Raw genomic sequence first — 20,465 nt, forward strand, 5'->3', positions numbered from 1 at the left:
GCGGGGCTTTGAATTCCGCTGCTGTCGGATCTTGTATTGCCGCTGTCAATCACGGGCTTTCTCTTTCTTAAAAGACTCACGGTAAATTTACTTTGGATGGTTTCTGAACAGGTGTTTCCTCAGTGCTCCGAAGGCTTTAAATGAGAGCCGTGCAGCATGTGCGGAGCTCTCAGCTGCAATCGCACACGGCCTGACACGGGCGCTGCTGTGTTTACCCATCTGTGGCCACGCTGACAGCAGGCCCTGGCGGGTCCCGCTGCCCGGCTGGGACGCAGAACAGATGTCGGGGATTAGGGGAGAAGGATCTGGGGAGGCTTTGGGGCTGCACCTTGGCGGAAGTCATTCATTGTGGAGACACGGACAGGGCTGCTGGGCCTGGGCTGAGGAGTCACCCAAAATGGGCCTCGGTTGGTTTTGTGGATCTGAATCAAAACCAAATGTTTTCCTGGTACCTTTTAATTAAAGGGGAAGCGTAAATCAGTACAATAAAATAAAGTTAGTGCGCCAAGTGGTATTTTATTTCTACAGTGTTCTTCCCAGCAAAGAAGCTGGCAGTGTGGGGCTCTGAAAGTCACGCTGCCTTGCACGCTGTGGGTGGAAAGGCTGCCTGCTCTGTCCTGCTGGGAAGCGCTGTGAGGCAGGAGGTGGCTGTGCCGGACCTGGGGCCACAGCAGAGCCTCTGCACCTTGGACTGGCACTCAGGGTCAATTTGTCATTCTGTCAGTGTTTTATGCTTAAGAGAATGTTTCCTGTGGCACTGCTTGTCTTCAGCTGTTGGGTTTATCGATGGCCCTTGTTCTGTGCTCGGAAATCAACCATATGTGGAAACATAGGGGTAGCAGAAGGTGACCAAGACTGAGTGGTGCATGGCACTATGTGTCCCCTACAGACATCAAATACTGCACCACATTACTGGGAGGCTTGTCAGGCATCTCGTTGAGCTGGAAGCTAACTTTTGGCAGCAATTCATTAAGTTACAGAATCAGAGCAGGCACCTGTAGCTGTGATTTTTGGTATGGAAAAAAAAAATTATATAAATTGTTACTGTATTATGATGCTGTTGTGAAGATTTCAGTAAAGGGTGAAAGGAAGGGAGAAAGTGAGAGGCACAGGGTGCATCTCCAGGCTTTGGCAAGAGAGAGTGGTGGGAGTCACTGCAGATGTACTTCATACGTGACAGTACAAGGCACGGAGACATGGTGGCTCTGTGAAAAAGTTGTATGTGCTCAAGCAGTGACATAAATTGCTCTGGGAATGAAAACAAAGGAAAGGAGCACAGTTTTATAGGAAAAACTATTTATTTGTGTAAGACTCTATGGATATGAGTTGAATTGCAGTCATGCTAAAATAACCCAAAGCCTTTTAGGGCCTCCAGGAGAGGCAGTATGACAGTAAAAAAAACTTTGAGCTAACTGCATTCAGAATATGCTTTAAGAATGTAACCATTGAATGAAGATAAAATCCATGTGAATATGTAGAGCTAGTAAATTACTCTTCCTGGAGAGTAAAATTTGGGGAAGTAATGGCTGTTATCTGATGCAAGCCAACCATTGCAGTTACAGATTAAGATCTCTAAAGCTGAGTTTAAAGGACACAGTTTTCCAGAATGCAGAACTCCCTCTATGGAAGTGGTGTACTTTCAGCTGCTGTTGACTTTGGTAAGAATTCAACATGCTCATCAATTTACAAACCTATGCCCCAATTTCAGAAACTCGGAAAAGATCTACTTCTCTGAGCCTTGCAGTTATGAGATGTAATTCTTGCTGTATGATTATTAGCCATTTTCTGAAATTCTTGAGCTACAAAGGAATCTATGGGATGTGAGACATGGGGAATAGTGTTATCCTGGTAAATGCAATGTCAAACCATATTAGGAAATAAGTAAGTTAAAAACAGAACATCAACAACAGTGTTTTCCATTTGTGGGTTTCAGTGCTGTAATTCACTGCAGGCAGCAAACCACATGTAGAGTTGCAGTACTCTCCAACGAGCTGCCTGCAAGAGCAGGTGTCAGCCTGCCCCATTTAAATTGCTACATCAGGACTCTGGAGAGCAGCAGCAGTCTTGCTGACATCAACTCATTTGCCAGATTTGAGGACAAAATGCTGAATCTAGTTTGAGCTAATACTCATGGAAGTGTTGCCACAGGCCATTTCAGATCTTTATATGTGCTGCAGAACTTGAGTTTTGGTCAGCAGCTTCAGTCAGGACCTAGAATTGTTTAGATGGCTCAGGCATGTTGATAGATACCTGATTATACTTACCTGAAGTATTTAATAGTGTACTTAATGTTGGGGTTTTTTAATACACTCTCTTAAGATGGTCTACAAATGCAAAAAAAAAAAAAGCTTAGCAGAGTGCCAAAACAAATAGTAAAGGAATAAAGATTTCAAAGATTTTTCTTTAAGTTAGTATAAGTTAGTAAAACAGTCATGTGAGATGGGGCAAGTATTATTTTATACTAATATAAAAATGCTATTTTCCAATTAAATATTTGTTTGTTTGAAAGCTTACTTTCAAAACACTCCACTGAGGGTGGTTGTATTTTTTTGCGTTTTCTGAGGTTAGAACATATACCTAGATCTGTACTGCAAAGCCACTGCAGAGGTGAAGTGATCTTTCTGCTCCTGACGGAGTATCTTTTTACTTAGGAATGCCAGTACTGAGGAGGAGGGAATATATTGAAAGAAATGTATTTTATGTGAGGAAGTCAGTGCTGTTGTAGTAGCAGAGTTGGGAAATTTTCAACGCGCAAAGCAGGAAATTTGAAGGTTCAGAATCTTTTTGTAGGTATAACTTAGCAAGTTGTCAAATATCCTTTCTGGCAAGGAGCAACTTCTTCTAAACATAATTACTCCCCTGGAGTTTGAAATTCAAAGGTGGGTTCTGTAAAATTAATTTTTTCCCCCACAGCTTTCATGATAAAGGCACAGTTATTAAATAAGTGTAGCTACTATACAAGAGTCGTTGCTCTTAAAACTTTTACAGAAACTTACAGACACCAGACAAGAGTGGTTACTAAACATTACCTCAAAAGGAGAATGTAAAGTAGAAATTTCTTATATGCAGAGTAGAAGATTATCCTAAAGTGCGTGAAGCAGTGAACAAGACAAACTGTTACACTGTCGCAAGTAATTTGAGGGGGAAAGAGGGCAAAAATGCAAAGATTCTTAAAGAAGTGTATATAGGTGTGACCTTTCTTTCATGCTGGAATCACTTCCCTACATGTTTCACGTTGGCTCAGTGGAGTTCCAGAATCGTGGCAGGTCACTGCCCAGCAGCTGTAGCTGCCCATGGGCCTGCTCTGCCACACTCTCCGGTGGAAGTTCATCTTAACTTGGAGTATAAAAGAAGATGATATTGTATTGCACAACTGTGTAATTGGACACATCTCAGAAAACTCAAACTATCATATAATTCAGAATAATGCCAAGCCTGACTAAGGTGAGGAAAAATAAATCTTGGATGACATGAACATTGTCAGTGGGTTTTTTTCCAAGTTGTTCATGGTTTTAATTCATGCTGGAGAAGCTCATGCTAATACAGAAGGGTATGGTTTTTTTTATGTGAAAAAATAATTGGCTCCTGGTGCTATTTAGGTAAAAATTTACTGAGATGTTTCATCCACTGTGAGGAGAAGGTCCTTTGGTTAATGAAATCTGTGCTTTCTAATAAAATTTCAGGAATCCGCTTACCTGTTGACATGATGGAGCATGATTTTACCATCAGTTTTCTCCAAATGACTATAAAAAACATAAATTTACTTTTTTTTTTAGCTTAGTGTAATGAATAATGAAAAAATTACAGGCTGCATGGAATTGAATCAGAGTTTACACTGCTAGTGAACCATAAAATCAAATTAAACCACTATCTGATTAATTTTCTTAATTCTCTGCTATCAGAGCAATAATGAAGGATAGGATGGGCAGGCTCCTTGTTTAATTGGTACTGCTGTATACTATTTAATAAATGAGCTAAAGTAATTTCTTCCTTAAGCAGGACTGCAGATGTAGACTGTATCTTTAGTTAACACAAAACAGAGCTTATTTTAGCATCCTGTGGGACACATTTGGCCAATGATATGTTCATGTATCTATCAAATATTAATTTCTGAAAGTTGCATTAAGAAATAGATAAAAATAGATCGTTAACTTGCTGTGCTCCTCCATTATGGAAAAAGAGTTCCTGACAAGAAAATAAAAGGATCTAGAAGACCCTTTCACTGTGCTCCTATGGTTTTATAGCTCTAACAAGTCCTTTCAAAACCATGGCTGTGTATGTGAAGTTAGTTTTGGTGGGTTTTTTCTTCCCCTTGAAGGTTTTAATTTTTGATTTGTAACTTTGTACTAATAATTCCTGATCACGAAATAACTTAAAGCAGGTGATTTGTCTTTTTTGAGTTGATATTATATTTTTCTTGGTCTTCTGTACTTTAATTTGTATTTTCCTGCTTTCTTTTATCTGTCATAACCAGCAATTTCTTTAATGAAAAGCTTTTTTCCTGATACCTGGATCTCAAAACACTTTGGGCTTTATTAGGAATGCCGAATACATGCCTTTGTGTTGGTGTTGGCAATTTTCTTTTTGCTCAAAGTACTGCTCCTGTTGTCCCTCCCTACATTTATATCCAGGTGCTACATTAAAAATACCAACAAGCTTCATAGCTAGAAAGCTAGACAGTGGGTAGATTTCTTACTCTAGGCTCCCGTGTGTCTTCAAGTATGACTGGCACAATTAAGAGAAAGGGATAAAATATTTGAGTGAGGTGTCTGATTTTTTTTCTCTGTTCCTCCTTCTGCTGGTCTCAAGGGGATGTGGTGGTATGAGCAGAGACTGGGAGAGGGAGGAAATAGTTTTGAGACTGGACCAATGTGTCATTGTGTTAAATCCAGCCAGCCAGTGAGGTCATTGTTTTCATCTGAGTCATTTTAGAGTGAAAATTCTTACATTATGGAAAACATTGCACATCTTTATTTTAGATATGGAAATACCCAGCCAGCCTTTCAGTGGCAGAGCTCTGCTGATTTCATCTGAGGTACTCCTGACTCCCAGTGGTGTAAGCAGGAGGGGAAATCAAAGTCTTGTGCCTCATTTCTTAACACTTTGCCACTAACCAAAAGAGGCTATTCTTTAGGTAATTTTCCAGCCTAGATATTTGTTGAAGAGGGATGTTGTAAATCTGTTGATTGCACCTGTCAGCCCTGAATCTACTGGATCTGCCCAGCCTGGAGCTGGCTGCAGTTATGTTGCCAGGAAAAGTTCTTAAGCACCAATTCATGTTGAGGCTAGACTGTGTTTCAGTGTGCACAGGGAAAATCCTCGAGACTGCATTCTTGAATATTGGTTATATTTCATATTTGGGCTCCAGTAGGCTCATTCTCCATGTAGTGTGATTTAACTGGGGGACTTGGGCAATCTGCCCAGCTCTGCAGACGATCTGTGAGACCATGAGCTAGCCTTGTCATCGCTCTGCACTTACATGTTAATGTACGTGATCTCTAAGGTCTAGGGTCTGATGTTTGTAGCACCTTGAGGATCTTGTGTAATACAGGAATTTTTAAACTATCTATGTATTTTCTACAGTATTAACATCATGGGGTGGAGATACTTACCATTCCACACAAGCTTATAGAAATAGTAGGAGGATTTGATTTAATGTAACAAAGCTTTATCATTTGAGGCGTGAGAAAGCCATTGCTAGGTGATGCCTTGAGAATAATTTATGAAAAATGGGTTGGTTTATGACACAGTATCTACCAGTTGTTACATGGCATGGAGTGCTGAGAGTGTTAGTTTGTGGCAAGTCTTGTGTCTCCTTGAGAACTGTTCAGATAGTTAAGAATTAATACTTTTATCCATTCAAGGTAAAGCTTCCAGGCCTTTTGAAAGAAAACTACCCAGTGCTAGCACTGAAACATTCAGGCTTAGGAGGACCGAAAACATGCAGACCGTGTACAGTGTTGTTCTCTAAAGGAAAACAGGGGTGCAAACTGTAAATATATATTTGCTGAGGAGTTTGCTCAGTGATATTGTTCATAATATACAATTGGATTTTTTTTGTGCACGGAATCTGTTTCTCTTCCTACTGAAGTTAGGGGTCAAATTTACTTGTGAAAAGCATTTTAAAAATTAAAAACAAAAGAGAAAAGAACAAATCTGCAGCAAAGGTGTTAAAGCTCATCGTTAAAAGTGCAACAATTTCAAGATTGGGGTAGATAATATTTTACTTTCTATTGAAAATATTTTCTAGACATTTAAAGCAATGTCTATTGAGTCTACAGAGCAGATGAAAGACCATCTTTTGCAGGACTTTGAGAGTTTTCAGAGCATTGCTGCAATGTATCCCAGTGCTAATGCTTGAACTTCTCAAGGAGAGTAATAGGTTTGTCCATAACCCGTGCCTTCAGATGAGGCACTGGAACTTAAGTGAAGCAGGACTGTTTGCCCAAGATAGCAGCACCAGTGGGAAAATGTCTGTGGCCGAGGGCCCAGGAATGGCACCTCAGATCCATGGGCTGGGGCAGGCTTTGAAGAAGCTGCCCTCAGTGACTGAAAAGCAGACATGCTTCCACGTGAATTGCCTAACATGAGATGGGAGCAGAGTGACCAATTGGGCTTCCCCTGCCCCAGCTCTGGCCCTTCTGAAGTGGTGTGCTCAGACCAAGCCACTGGTCTAGAACTGATGGAGGGGAGGCACTGGCAGAGAGATCCACCCGGTGCATCTCAGTTGGCTGCTTCCAGGTGTGTTAGTGCAGCTGGGCATTCACTGCTTCCTGCTTTGGCTACCGAGGCAGAGCAGATGGAGCAGCAGGGTCAAGCTCCCAGAGCTGCACTTGCAGCTCCAGCCACAAGTGTCATCAGTGTCTGAGTAGTCCAGATTGAGAGTACCTCAGTGATGGCAGTGAATATTTCTTGTGCTGTCACCATATGTGGATCCCTCACAATAATCATGTGGCTATCCTCTCCCTCACTCCTCCTTTCCAAAGTGCTGCCAAAGGCAGTGCCACGCTATCATCCACATTTGACTACTGGGGACCAGTCCAGTGATGTTCCATCGCTGGACTGCAGTGTGGACAATCCCTAGTGCACAAAGCTGGAATTGAATGAGTATGAAACTGCAATTAACCAACTTATTGGGTCCTTATCCGTGTCTCATGGAGAGAGCTGTAATCAAGCTCCAGGCACGCTTCCAGGAATAATTTTTTTTGTGCTGGAAATTTAAAGCCAGCTGTTTCCATCATGGTCTTATACTTCTGCTGTCTATTTTTGTTGAAGTTAAGATACATAGATATATGAGGAGATTAAACCATAAAACACTTCCATTATTCAAAATAAGAATTTAAATTTTGTCTCACTTTTCTTGAATGATATGATTGGGATTCTTGCTTGCTTTGTCTGAATCATTTACTGGTCCCCAGCTGTCTAACCATGCTGTGATAAGAATACCAGACCAATGTGTATATTGACTTCCCATCCATGGCACTTTTGGTCTTGTTCTCCTTGGAAGTTGTTAAAAATAGTGACACCACCTATTGGTGAAACAGTACAACTAGGAATGATGCTTATGAACATACTAAGAATAGTAAAATGGTGAAGAGATTTAGAAATGTGCTTCAGATTGTATTGCAATTTAAGGGTTTTTTTAAACAATCTATTCTCTGTTTCATATGCTTGTGCATAACATGTCCTTTAGTTAAGATAAGCAAAGAAAAACAAAAATTCCAACCAGCAAATGTAAAAACCTACCTTAACCTACGCTTTCTAAAATAATAGTACAAAGACAATCTTCCTGGTCATTCTGAATGGTCAGTGCTATTACTTCTTTTAATGTGTTTAAAATGAATAAATTGTCCACCCTTACAAATGCTATTTAGAAGAGGTTAAAGGCATCGGGACCTAAATTATTTCCTCCTCACTTGTGAAATAACTGGAGCTAACTTCTTTTTCTTTCTTTTCTTGTTCCCATTCTTTCTTTTTAAGAAATGTTATCAGTTCTCTAAAATGAATGCTTTGTCTGTGGCAAGATTAATCAGTGTTTGAAAGGCAGTCTACTGGTGGCAGCAGTTTAAGTTGCAATGTTCTCAGAAGGAGGAGTTGCATTAGTCTCAAGTAGTTTTGGGGGGTGCATTGTGATTAATGGTCTCTGGCAATTCACCTTGGATGTGATAGTCACTAATGTTTACAACAGTAGACAGAATAAAAATTACTTAGTTACATATCATGGGGCATCTGTGATGACAGAGATGGTCAATATTTTGAATTTGTTTAAAAAGCAACCTATTTCTAGTCCTGCTTTGTGTGATGATCTTTACAGAAAAAGAATTGTAGTGGTTCCTGTTTGATATCTCTGCTTTTTTTTTTATCTTGGGGTGAAAACTGATAGCTGAAGAGTGTTATTCACAAGAACTGGCTATAGAAATGCCATGTTTCACTGAAGATATATTGCAGTACTGTCTTCAGTGTTGTCATGACTGGCTGAGCAACTGGAATGCAGCACCGAAACAGCTGGGAAACGTGAGGAAAGCTTTGTAGGGATAGATAGGTGTTCTTACTGCAGCTTCTGTTCATAACCCAGCTCTCTATCCTACACGTTGGGGACTAACCTAAAAGCGCTGTCTATGGATGTCCCCAGAGCACGTTGGGTGATTTGCTGTGAATGCTGTGCAGAGGATCGCCCATCCTGTGAGAAGAGGGTGTAATGCTGTGAGGGGGGAGGCTGTGTTCAGAGGCAGAGCTGTGCATGCAAGACAGACCAGATGGTCGTGAAGCACAGCAGTCCTTTAACTCCAAGACGAAACTAGAGATGAGCAGGAATAAAACCTTCCAGATGAGCTGAGGAATGGAGTAAAACCTTGGTGAGAATTGTGTGGGAAAAGCCTTGACAGAAGTAAAATGAGTATCTGACAGCGTTCCAGTGAGATGAATAGTTTGACTGTTATGGTGAAGTTTTTGGACAGAATAATACTTGAGTAAAATACATAATTGCAGGTAAAAAGTATTTGGCTTTGAGGTCTTTTTCTGACATGCCACATGTCCAAATTCATAGCCGTTGATTGAGATGTCAGCATTTGTAATAAAAGTAATAGTTTTTAAACTTCTATTGAACGCATACTCAGATTGTTCTGCATTATGAAAGTGTGTCAAGTTGCTTTCAGCTAGAAAAGCAAGAAGTGGAATGTAAAATATTTCAATCAAAAATATCATAAAATGCATATAGAATACTGTGGCACTTTTTAGCCTTTATTAGCATAGGCAGAGGAAGGATGGTGAGTGGAAATGCTGATGTGATTCTATGACTCCTAGCACTTGCAGGGTCATGGCCAAAGAAAAGCAAAGCATAATGATAAATCTTACTATGTTTTGCCACTGTTACTACAGTTCAACTTTTTGGCTACCAATAAAGTTATTAATTCCCTCTTATTCCTGTACATCCTTTGCCTTAAATAAGCATAGATCAAAATTGTCTGTGTGCTTCTGGCATTCTCTTGTGAATGTGGGCATGAGGGCTCCCAAATAATGGAGAGCTGATTCTGTGACTGGAATGTGTTTGCTTACTGTCTGTGTGGATGGCAAAGTGTCCATGAATGTTTTAGCACAGTCTAGCTTGCTCTTGGTTTCAGTACAAGATTTACCATTGATCCGTCAGTCCAGCTGTGACGTGGAGGATTTAACATTTAAAGGTGAAAACCACTTTTGGATGTACTCGCTACTGGGCAACCCAAGGGCAAGGTGCTGCTAAATATGACTGCGTTGTTAGGTGAACAACTTTAGACAGATATTGACACTGAGAGAAGGTGCTGGATGCTACTGGTGAACATCCTGGCAAAGCTCTGTGATGGCTTCTCTCAGTTTGAGAGTTTTACTGCAGTGAATGGTGGAAGTCTACTGTTGTGAGCAATCATTTTCATCTTACAAGGTGTATAATTACAAATTTTGTCTCCAGTGTATTCAAAGGCTAGTAGGTGTTTCAGGGAGCTCCACTTCCTCTGTAGCTCAGCTTTGTCTTTATCTGTACCATGGCCTGACATTTCAGCATTGCAGTGCTTGTGTGCTACAGTGTGAGACAAAGCTGAGCCAGCCAAGCCTGTGTTACACTGCTGATGTATCAGTAGGTGTGTGTGTGGCATAAAAAATATTGAGAAGTAAAGATTTTGGCAAAGAGATATGGCAGTGTGTAGCCCTTCAGTTTCATGTGACCTTGCTGGAATAAAACCTTGCAAAAAGAGCCTTTCTTGCCTCTCTCGCTGAGCCACCTGAGGTGAGTGTGGTGTGGATCTGACTGCGTTGCCTGAATGTTTACCCAACTTGCTTTTCTGCAGGAGAGGTTTGTTGGGAACAGATACTAGGCAGCAGCACCCATCATCCATCTCCTGCATTTTCTAGCAGTGTCTGTAGCTGAGGAGAGAGCAAAATCTGTCTAGACACTGGAAATGCTGTTGAAACCTTTCAGCCTCTATTTCAGCTGTATGGTGCACACAAGTAGTTACAGGGGAAAAAAAGTCCTTTCTACTGTGTAGCCAAACTTAACAATGCTGATGGGAAGTATGTGTATTCCCTGGAAGGGGTGATGAGGTAGTCTCAAATAATCTGTGTAGCAAACCTGGTCTTTAATCACCATTAATTTATCTGCAAAAGGTTCTAATGATCTAAAGTAGCATTTCTGTAAATAGTGCTATATTTCAACTTCATTCCATAACTATTTGTGTATGCTGGAATATGCAGGGTTTCCAGATATCTTCCTTCTCAAATCCCACCAAGCTTTTTCTTCAAGCATTACAACAATGAGAAAAATGCAAATATAAACTTTGAGCTCTTTGTTTGTAAAAAAAAGCCATTTGAGGGACGGGAGTGAATCTTTCCCACCCTGGGCTTCAGGCAGCAGTAGCTTGAGCAGGAAGTGCTGTATTTAAGTGGAACATGACTGAAACATTTTAGTGAGAATTTTTTTTTTTTTCATGTCAGTTTGATGCTACTCAGGAATCTAAGACAGTAGATGGGAAGAGAGTAAGCAAAAATACAAAAGGTAGCCAAAAGTACAAGCAGAATATACTTATGGTGCTCTTCTCCATGACTAAAAATGTGTCTGCCTGGATCCACAACTTAATATCATTGGAGGATTTGGTCAAAATGCATAATTTTTCAGAAATGTTTAAGAAGTTTGAGTTCATAAGGAATTATTGCTATGAAAAATGCCATCATTGTTTATTAATTATTGCCCCACCATTAAATTTCAACATCACCCAGACCATGGATGCAGTACTAGTTTGATGCCATCACTCTACCTTTTTGCTTGTAAACAACCATTTAACATGTAACAGCTTGAAAATACCCATGAGTTATTTGTTTCTTTTCTTCACAGGCTGGAATGGTGTTAAGATGTGGATACTTCTGGTTTGGCTTGTTTCTTGTGCCCACTGCGTGCCTTGTTAAAGATGTGGCATGGACAGCGTAAGTCCCAAAGCAGTCCTCTTGGTGTTTTAGGAATTATTCTCTATGCACGTGTTGTCCAGTCCAGTATTGTGCTGTAAAGAACGCTGAAGCCTCTCAGTGATTGCAAAATGGTGGTACTCGTTTGGAAGGGAAAAAAGGTGAAGTGGGTGATTCCTCACCTGTCACGCACCCAGCAATGTGAGAGAATGAATAGCTGGGACTAAATCTGGAGGAGGTGGCCTTGACTGAGTAATGAAGATGTGTCACTTTAGGATTATTTGTGTTGTCTATCCTTTACGTAAAGGCAAATTTAAATTGGACAGCTGAGATTTCCTGAAAATGGAGCAAATAATTTGTTGAATCTGACCTGAGGTTAGGTGGAAAGTAGAAATGTGGCACTCTAATCCATACCCAGTAAGCTCCCAGGTCTCTGTCAGCTGCTTTTTAGGTTCTTCTTCAGCAGCAGGTCTTTGAAGACTGAACTGGGAGAAGAGCAATACTCTGCACTTTGTTTGAAGGGAAGTCTTAATGGTCTTAACCTTCACTGCCCAGAGAGGAGGAACAAACTGGTGAAATACAAGCCTTTGTAATTCCATTCTCTCAAAATTTTGTGGTTTCAAAACATTGCAGAAGGCAAACAATTTCAAGAACTTGGATTTAAAGGGAAGCAATTTGCTGTCTCTGTCACTGCAATTTGAGATACAGAAGTAATACTTTTAATTTAGAATTTGGGGCATTTTGTTCCTCTTACTTTTAAGTGTCTTACGCACTAAATCTTCCATCTTTTCCCTTGGAAAGCTGTGTTACAACTAAGAAGGTTTTGTTACATGGATACATAATAACCTTGTGCAAAGGGGACCCTGGGCATTCCAACTCTGGGGCAAAAAGGCAGAGTCCTGCCTGGAATGATGAGGAAATACAGGTTAGCTTGTAATTCGTCAGAAAGGCTCACAGTGAAAGCATCATGACACATAACATTTTGCTCCCAGAATGAGCTGTTGGTCACTAAGGGAAGATTCTTGCAATCATACAACCATTTAGGTTGGAAAAGACCTGTGAGATCATTGAGTCCAAGATAAACCTAATGTTGCCAGGTCCACCAATCTGCTTTACAGAAAAATGCAGAAAATCTTGAAAAACCCAGAAATCTTCCCAAACACAGGCACATTTCAAACACCGTCATGAAAGGTAAGTCATATGCACAGATCAGAAAATCTGGTTTTATTTCATTTGGGGTTGATAGCACAGTGAAATTAAACTAGTAGTAGGCAAATCTGACACTCGGTAAGTACTTCTTAAATTTTGTCCCTCAGCTTAATTTTCACAAGCTAGACTGCTCAAATTAAGTCTAGGTTTTGTAACATGAAATTTCAACTATGATTTAATAGTCCAGCACATCAGAGGTTTGTTTTTTTTGGTTTTGTTTTTGTTGTTTTTGTACTCACTAAACTTCTGCAATTGCAAATTATTTTAAAATTCTAAAACCGAGGCCAAAATGTTTAAATTTCGATACTTAACTGTGTCTATTACCTGCTTGTTAAAACTTTGAAAAAAAATCTTTAGCTTTTTTAATGTTTTAATGGTAGTTGAGCGTTCTGAAGTTGTCCTCTGTTCTTATCAGTTCTTGGCAAAAATGACTCATGAATTGTAAAACAGGCCAGACCATGGCAGGCTCATCCTCAGCTATTAGTAATTTCAAATTCTGTTACTGACTGAGCCTGTTCTTTAATATTTCTTAAAGAAATCTCAGCAACATAATCCTTTCAGTCATTCAGACTGAGAATGTGTAGAGACTGTGAAGCTCTCAAGACAAACGTGTATGATTGATAGGCCAGATATTTTCCCAACAGATTTTAAACAGGAGGCTCCTAACAATATTAAGCTAAAAATCTCTTCTCTGACCAGGCCTTTTTTTTTTTTTTTTTTTTTTTAACTAAGCCATCACTGAAAAATTAACACCACTAATATTTTAACTAGGATAAATTAAATGACACAGCTATCAGTACTGCCATATGGAAGGAGTAAAGGTCTGTTTCCTTTCCAAGAGGCTTGCCATTTAAAACTGGAGCCTAAGGCCTCTGGAAATCAGCTGGCACATTTCCACAGCAGTGGTTACACCACATTGCTCTCTGTAATTCAGCAGAATATGGTTTTGGCCATAAAATTCAAGCAACTCTGGCTGCTCATGGTCATGGAATTTGTCCCTTTCAGTTTCTTTTGGACTTGAAGCACATGTCCGCAGACAGAACATCCGTATGACCCAAAAGGTACATGCCTAATTTCAGTACAAAATACTGCCAGAAAGCCATAAACACAGCACAGAGTTTTTGTCTGGAACAAGGTTGATTGGAAAGTCTGTTGCAGACATATTCACATCTTTTGCTTATAAACTGCTGTGCTGCATCTACTATCAAAATTTCTAATGCTGGAAGCAAGAATGTGTTTCCATTGTTACACAGGCTTCAGTTGTCAACACATCACTTACCTCCCATGTTCTCTGCAGCTCTAGGCTTTTTTATTTTCTTTTTCATTTTTCTTCCTTTTTAAATGAATCAAGGAAATGTGGAAAATTCTTTTTAAAGAGAAGGGAGCTTATTATTAATTCTTGGTTGCAATATGTTGTTAACTTTGGTCCACTACCCTGAATTCAGTACCTTGGTTTGCCTTGTAAAAGTCCTAGTTGTGCCACCATTACAATGAACAGAGCTTTGTAAAGTGAGTGCTCCCTCACAATTGGCACATGTCATTTGAATACATGTCACTGACTCTAGGAAATCTTGGAATGGCAGACTCACAGAGGTATGTGGGTATTATAAAAACACAGCATGCATTCCAGCAAAATCAGGCAAGAGGGCAAGATTTTATTCCTAATTGGTGTCTCGGTGCTTATTTTACAGTGAAAAATTTCCTGAGCCTTCAAATCATTACCAAAATTGTCATGAACTTTTTTTTTACCATGGGGAAGAAGCAATTTGCATTTGCCAGTTCTGCGGTGTAAGTAAGAGAAGAAGATACAAGGAGCTCTTCCCATCTTTGCATATAGTTGCAGTCCCTGAAATCCAAGACTCATAAAATGGTGGTGAGGATGATAAGCCAGAGTAGAGCTAGTGTAATGTTTAAGAAACATTTAATAATGTCGCCATGCTTCTCCCTGGCAGATTCTGGCCTCCTGAACCCCCTAAATATCCCAGGCCAGTGAACTGATGCACTTTCCTGGCTTTGAAGGGGAAAGGCTACACAAAATACAAAGAAAGCCTTTTGCCTGTTCTTACAGTCCCTGATCTTAATATCCTAGCGTGTGAGGGAAAGGTGACTTTGTCTTTATGTAATGCATCACATTTTAGCTGAACAGTAACAGCAAACACAAAATCTCATTGTTCATTGAGGACTGATCTTGCATCCAGGGCCACCTGTAGAGTGCTAACCTAAAAGCTCAGAATCCTACCTGTATTTCTGTGCATCAAAAGTTTGTAAAGTGCTGTGGGAGAAAAGTCATGAAGTATCCAGCCCTGTTGCCAGCAGTCTGTGGAATATTTGCAGTTGACTTTGATAGGAGCAAGCCCAGACTCTGAGGCAATTGTAAAACCATATTTTAGTATTTGTTTTTGAGGGAACAAATGGATAGGTTACCTCAGGCTTTTTTCATATTCTTTTATTTATTGATAATACTTGATTACTGGGTTCCGTGGTACTCTTGCTTCCAAGTGAAGGAATGACTTAATGCATAGCAACTACCAGCCCCAGAAGAACCCATGTGTTTCATCATTTCATACTACTTAAAAAAAGACTTCATTATTCCCAACTTCAGGCCAACAGTATTTCTTCCATGTTTTATCATATCAGTGTCATGCCTCCTGGTGCTGTGCTGGACAAACTGGACTTGTTCATCAGGATCCATTCTGTCAAATTTTGAATTCAATATTCACTCTAATGGAAAAGATAAACATCTCCTATGGCTTATGGCAAGATAAACATGGAACTTTGGAAGAGATTGAATAACATGTATATTTCTATGTTTTTGTCAGTGGGGAAAACTGGTTATGAAGGATTTGAAAAATTCTATGCTCAGTCTTGAAGTTTGCAGTAGTAGGTATTATCTCTTTAAAAGGGAAGAGATGAAGGTCAAAATTTCAAGGGTCAAAATTTCAATGTATTTATTTAAATTAAAGAGTGTGATAGTGAATTCAACTGAAAAGGTCATAAAAATTAATAGCCTCAAAGCTTTCTCATTTTAATAGCTATATTTTCCCTTCCTCAAAGAGAAGACCAGTCTAATCATTAGCCTAACTACTGATAGCAGCTTGAATCTAATTAATTTCTGTGCAGCTGTTGGTAATCTCACACTGTTGAAGCATTATGCATTTTAAAAATATCCTTGCTACTCACTTCTTTTGACACAGTATGTTGGTGTTACAAATCATACACTTTTGGTGGTTTGTTTTAACAATATACCATTATAAGTACATCCTTATAATCTTTACCTTCAGATTTTGGTGTGCTTCATCTTCTGTTCTGTTTTTTTTTCTCCAACTGCAGATGTATTTTGAAAGTAGTTTTCATTTTAGCTTCTCATTTTTAGGTATTTGGGGTGTAATTCAGCAACACAAAGACCAGAGGACTTAGATATCCTAGTATTAGTATCGAGGTACTGTCATTATAAACAGTGCCAGCAAGCATTTTGTGGTCTTTCTTCCTTATTCCCTATGGAAAGAGCAATAGTATCATACTTTTTAAAAATAAATGCATCTTCATTATTTTTAATTACATACACACCAGTTATTATTTTTCTTTTAGAGGGAATTTAATGTTTTATATCATTGGTTAAAGATTTTAATGTCTGCATGTTTTATATAACTTGTAAACAACTTTTTGCCACCTTTGAGCTGAAGAATATTAATTTAATGCTATGAAGCAAAGTAGTGTGTCGGCCAACTTGGCTCCATCTTGTTTTTAGGCTTATTGTGCAGTCACATGCAAATCAATATATTATCATGGGACACTTGTCCTCCTTTAACTGACACAACAGATCAAAAACTGCCCATGTGAGAAAGATCCCTGTGTTTTGTGTTCTTGCTTTGTACAGGTCAAGAAAAAGGAGACTCGATTGTCTCCCGTATGTCAATGTAATTTAGGTATAATAGCCCTGGAGCAGTAGGTGTACGTTGGGGGGGGGGGAAAGGCCCAAGTCTCTTCATGGGGTACTCTAAATCACAATCTAAATTTTGATTGCATGTGTGGTGCATGGATTACTCTTTGAATCCTCAAGCTGAAAAAGTAGGAAGACACAGCCAGTCGTGTTACTGTCAGCTTGGAAGTACATTGAGGACAGAAGTGCCTTCCCAGTCACGCGAGACTGATAAATGAAAATCAAGGGACTTGAATGGCAATTATTAGCTGAGACTCTCCTTTGGTTTTCAGAGCAGTGCCACGTGTAGCTCAAAAGACAGAGCGGATTCATGTTTTACTGCCATGAATATTCAATGAATCCCACCTCTTTTGTCTGAGTACCCTGGTCCTGAGCAGTCCCACAGCAGCAGGGTCAGATCTCTGTTGTCCCACAGCATTGCTGCTTGGCTAGGTTTTGAGTGTTGTGTTGAAGTGGCTGAGCTCTGTTTAATTTGAAGTCGTCCTGATTTCTCATTTCATATGTATTTTTCCCCAGGTATTGTGAACCTGAACTAACATACATACACTGTGCTTTATTTCCCAAATCCTTCAAGGGAGGGCCCTGTGCCTCTCACCTGAGAGGTAAAACTGGGGGTTTGTAGCAAAACAAATGTTCACATGGTTTTTTTTGTTTTGTTTTTTGTCCTTTCCTTGTGGTATAGGGCGAAGCATACCTACCATAAAACTTTGCTGGAGCAAGTTAAGGAGTTGGAAACGAAGACAAGAGAACTGGGAAAAGCCATGCTTCGTGATAGTAATGGAAAGAGGCAAGTCTATGCTAAATGTTTAAACCAGCTCCTAGTTTTCTTCTCCCCTACCTATTTCTCATTCACCATCAAAATCTGATTGTAGACAGGCTAATAAGGCATGTTCTCCTGTATTATTCATTTATTGCTGTTCCTTTCATATGTCTCACTACGACACAACAACATTCGTATGTGTCTGTTCCCACCACAGAAACCAGCACTTTCATTTTCATTTCTCCTGCATTATTGCTGTGAGGCTCTGTTGAAAACTGCTGCTCAGTCTCCTGCATGGTAACATGTGGTGCTCTTACCTGGCCTGTGAGGCAGACTGGTTTTGAAAGCTCTTTGTTATGTCATCCAAAAAACAAAACAAAACAAAAAAAGATGACCATGTCAGGGGAGGGAACTGTCAGCAGGATATAACGACTGTAGCTAAAAGGAGAACTGGCTTAGTCAATCCATTGTGCCCTACTACTTAATTCAGTTTCACCTTAAGAGGTTTTTTCACTACAGCTTGCAGGTCTCTAGCCTTCAGGGTTCTCAGTTTCTCGTTTTGCCTCTCCCTTATAACTGCACCATATGGACTTGAATATATTGCTATTATTGAACCTTTCATTGTATAGAGAGAGTATGTGTTGTGTGGGAACTTTTGTCTCTTCTGAAAGAAGCTAAAGAAAATCATGATGAGGCTTTTGCCTCCAACAGTTTCATTTACCATCTCAGAATGTGATTCTGCGTCAGCTGGTCGGAAAAGCTTCCCAAGTTCAAAAAGGTTTTAGAACTAACTCTTCAGTTCCTTACACAATATGGCACCACATGACTTGCTAAGAAACTACATGATCATTAAACTGGATTTTAGCAAACCTTATAAACTAGCAAACTGAGTGGAATGGGGCTTTTAAAAGATTTTGTTCTTCTGGGGCAGGGTCATCCTTTGAGCCTTTGATGTCTATTCTAAGGTAAACTAATTGCCATATTTTAGCTGCTGCTACGACAAGCAGATAGTAGATTTTTTTTTCAACTGAATTTGTGTGTTAATAAGGATTGGTTTTAAGGAAAATTATCAGACAGTGATTTACTGAGATTATGGTAAACTGAAAAGCTTTTAGAAAAGCTTGTGTGAACTTTAATGTGTTTATAAGATGTCTTTAGGGACCAGAGTTTGCTTCTCAGAGGCCAAGACAAAGTAAACACAGTGTTATTGATTAAGATCACTTCAAAACACTTCGTATCTTCAGTTTTTGAGTAATTTTTCTGCTGCGAATTTTGGATCCAGCAAAGCAGAGTTTCTAAATTGTGCTCACTAGCAAAAGTCATAAAACTGCACATCAAATTATTTAAGAGGAGAAAGCAAACTTTGCAGCATCAAAGGCAACCTTCTATGCCACAATTATAACGAAAAAAAGACGCTTAATATCAGGCATTTAATTAAATAATGGGCCTTGTTCTTAGAAGGTTGAGCAGTCATTTTGAAGTCAGTTGAAGCCAAAGTGCTTGGTACCAAAATCAGGTCAGTCTCCCCAGGCAAGAAAGGTGTAACCTGGTGTTGTGAAGTGCTGACTGATAGACTAATAGATGCCAGGTAAGTGAAAACCAGAACAGAAAACTGATTGTTCCCAGGCCTATGGCTCTGGTATGAGCTCTGTGAGTTGCCTGTGTGTTGCTGTGGTTCCTATCTATTTATGTGAGGTTATATTGGTGTTAGTTCGAAGCTTTTGTGTTTTCCTGCCAGCATTTAATGCCAGTTATTGATAGTCAGAGAGGAGCATGAATCAGCTTTGTGCCTGGTGCATCCCTGGGTTGCAGGGTGGGTTGAATTGCTGTTAACAGTGAGAAAGAGACAGTCAGCATTTGATCTGTTTATATGTGCATGTCTGTGTCTCCAAGAACTTGATTGGTTTTTTTCTCTGTTTACACACTGTCCTGACTTTCTGTAAATTTCATGTCCATGTTGTAATTCATTCATACACTCCATGTTTTCATAGCCTTTTACTTTATTGCACTCTCACTGCAAACTCTTTAATCTGCATTCCTCCTCCATATAGCTTCACTTCATTCTCGAATCGCTTGCATGGAGATGATGTAAGGAATCCCTTCTGGCCCTCCTTCCCATTTTCCCTCCCCCCTTCTGTCCATGTATTTGTTTGTTCTCATTCCTAATTGCTCCCAGATTTTCTGGGTGGTCCATCTGTGAACTAGATAATGGTAGAGTGCCTCTGCCTGCTTGGAGCTGGTGTGCTGTGCTTGTGTTGTGGCCTCCCGACTCCTCTTCAGAGTTGTTCTGTCTTTTATCTCTTTTGTTTGTCTCATGGCTCTTTCACACCTGCTAGAAATCGTGTGCTTGTCCAAAGGGAAAGGTGAGGGTGGGAAAGAAATAGAACGGGAACTTTCTTCACTTAGTCTCTCTGGTTCATGTTCCTTAATTTTAAAAAATTTCCTTGAAGCTGATGGAAACGTGTGCTAAGGTGCATGCTCTGCTCTCCCCTCCTGCCTGCAGCCCCATTGCTTTTGGGATATTTCTGGCAATGTGACACTATGCAGGAAGAGAAAGGGCTCTTCTCATTACTAATAGAAAATAGAGAGCTGTGTAAAAACTTCCCAAGTCCATCTGTCATCTCAGACCTTGGCTGGAAGTGTTCCTGAGAACATGCCCGTTAGGTGCTGGTTTGTTCAGGCAGCTGTGGAAGATAAGCTGGCTGTCATTGGGGTCTATTTTCCTGGCCTACATAGTGGACACCGGTTTTGTTCAGTGTTTTTCACAAACAAACAACAAAAAACTCACACCCAATCACAGATAAGAGAAAGATTTAGGGAGCTAATTGCTTTTTTCATTTCCTAGACCTTAGACAAAAAATGAGGTGCAAGATCTGAGTGTTCAGAACCAGTCTGCTAAACAAAAAGCAGTTTGCAAAGCCTGGAAAGCAGTGAGTGCATCTAGGCTTGCACAGCAGGATGCCAACAGTTTGCTGTGACTCAGCTGAATTGCTGTTAAATGTGGGCAGATATCACCTGGGTCCTTGCTGTGCTTGGGGAAGGAGTTCTGGGTGAGCTGTGTGTGTGCCACTTGATACCTATATATGCATATCCTGTCTCAGAGGATCTTCACCCTGACAGCTGTTCTTG

General features: G+C 40.0%; 1 protein-coding gene across 6 annotated transcripts in view; it reads left to right on the forward strand.

Moving 5' to 3' along the window:
- Nucleotides 1-20,465, forward strand: part of ATP8A2 (ATPase phospholipid transporting 8A2) — a 317,516-nt gene that overhangs the window by 270,677 nt on the left and 26,374 nt on the right. For all 6 annotated transcript variants that reach the window (XM_068181246.1, XM_068181248.1, XM_068181247.1 and 3 more), the window contains 2 exons: nt 11,360-11,448; nt 17,259-17,363. In XM_068181246.1, the coding sequence (XP_068037347.1) occupies nt 11,360-11,448; nt 17,259-17,363 (194 nt within the window). The remainder of the gene's footprint in view (nt 1-11,359; nt 11,449-17,258; nt 17,364-20,465) is intronic.

This window comes from Anomalospiza imberbis, chromosome 2 (genome assembly GCF_031753505.1).
Source record: "Anomalospiza imberbis isolate Cuckoo-Finch-1a 21T00152 chromosome 2, ASM3175350v1, whole genome shotgun sequence".
NCBI classification, from domain to species: domain Eukaryota; kingdom Metazoa; phylum Chordata; class Aves; order Passeriformes; family Viduidae; genus Anomalospiza; species Anomalospiza imberbis.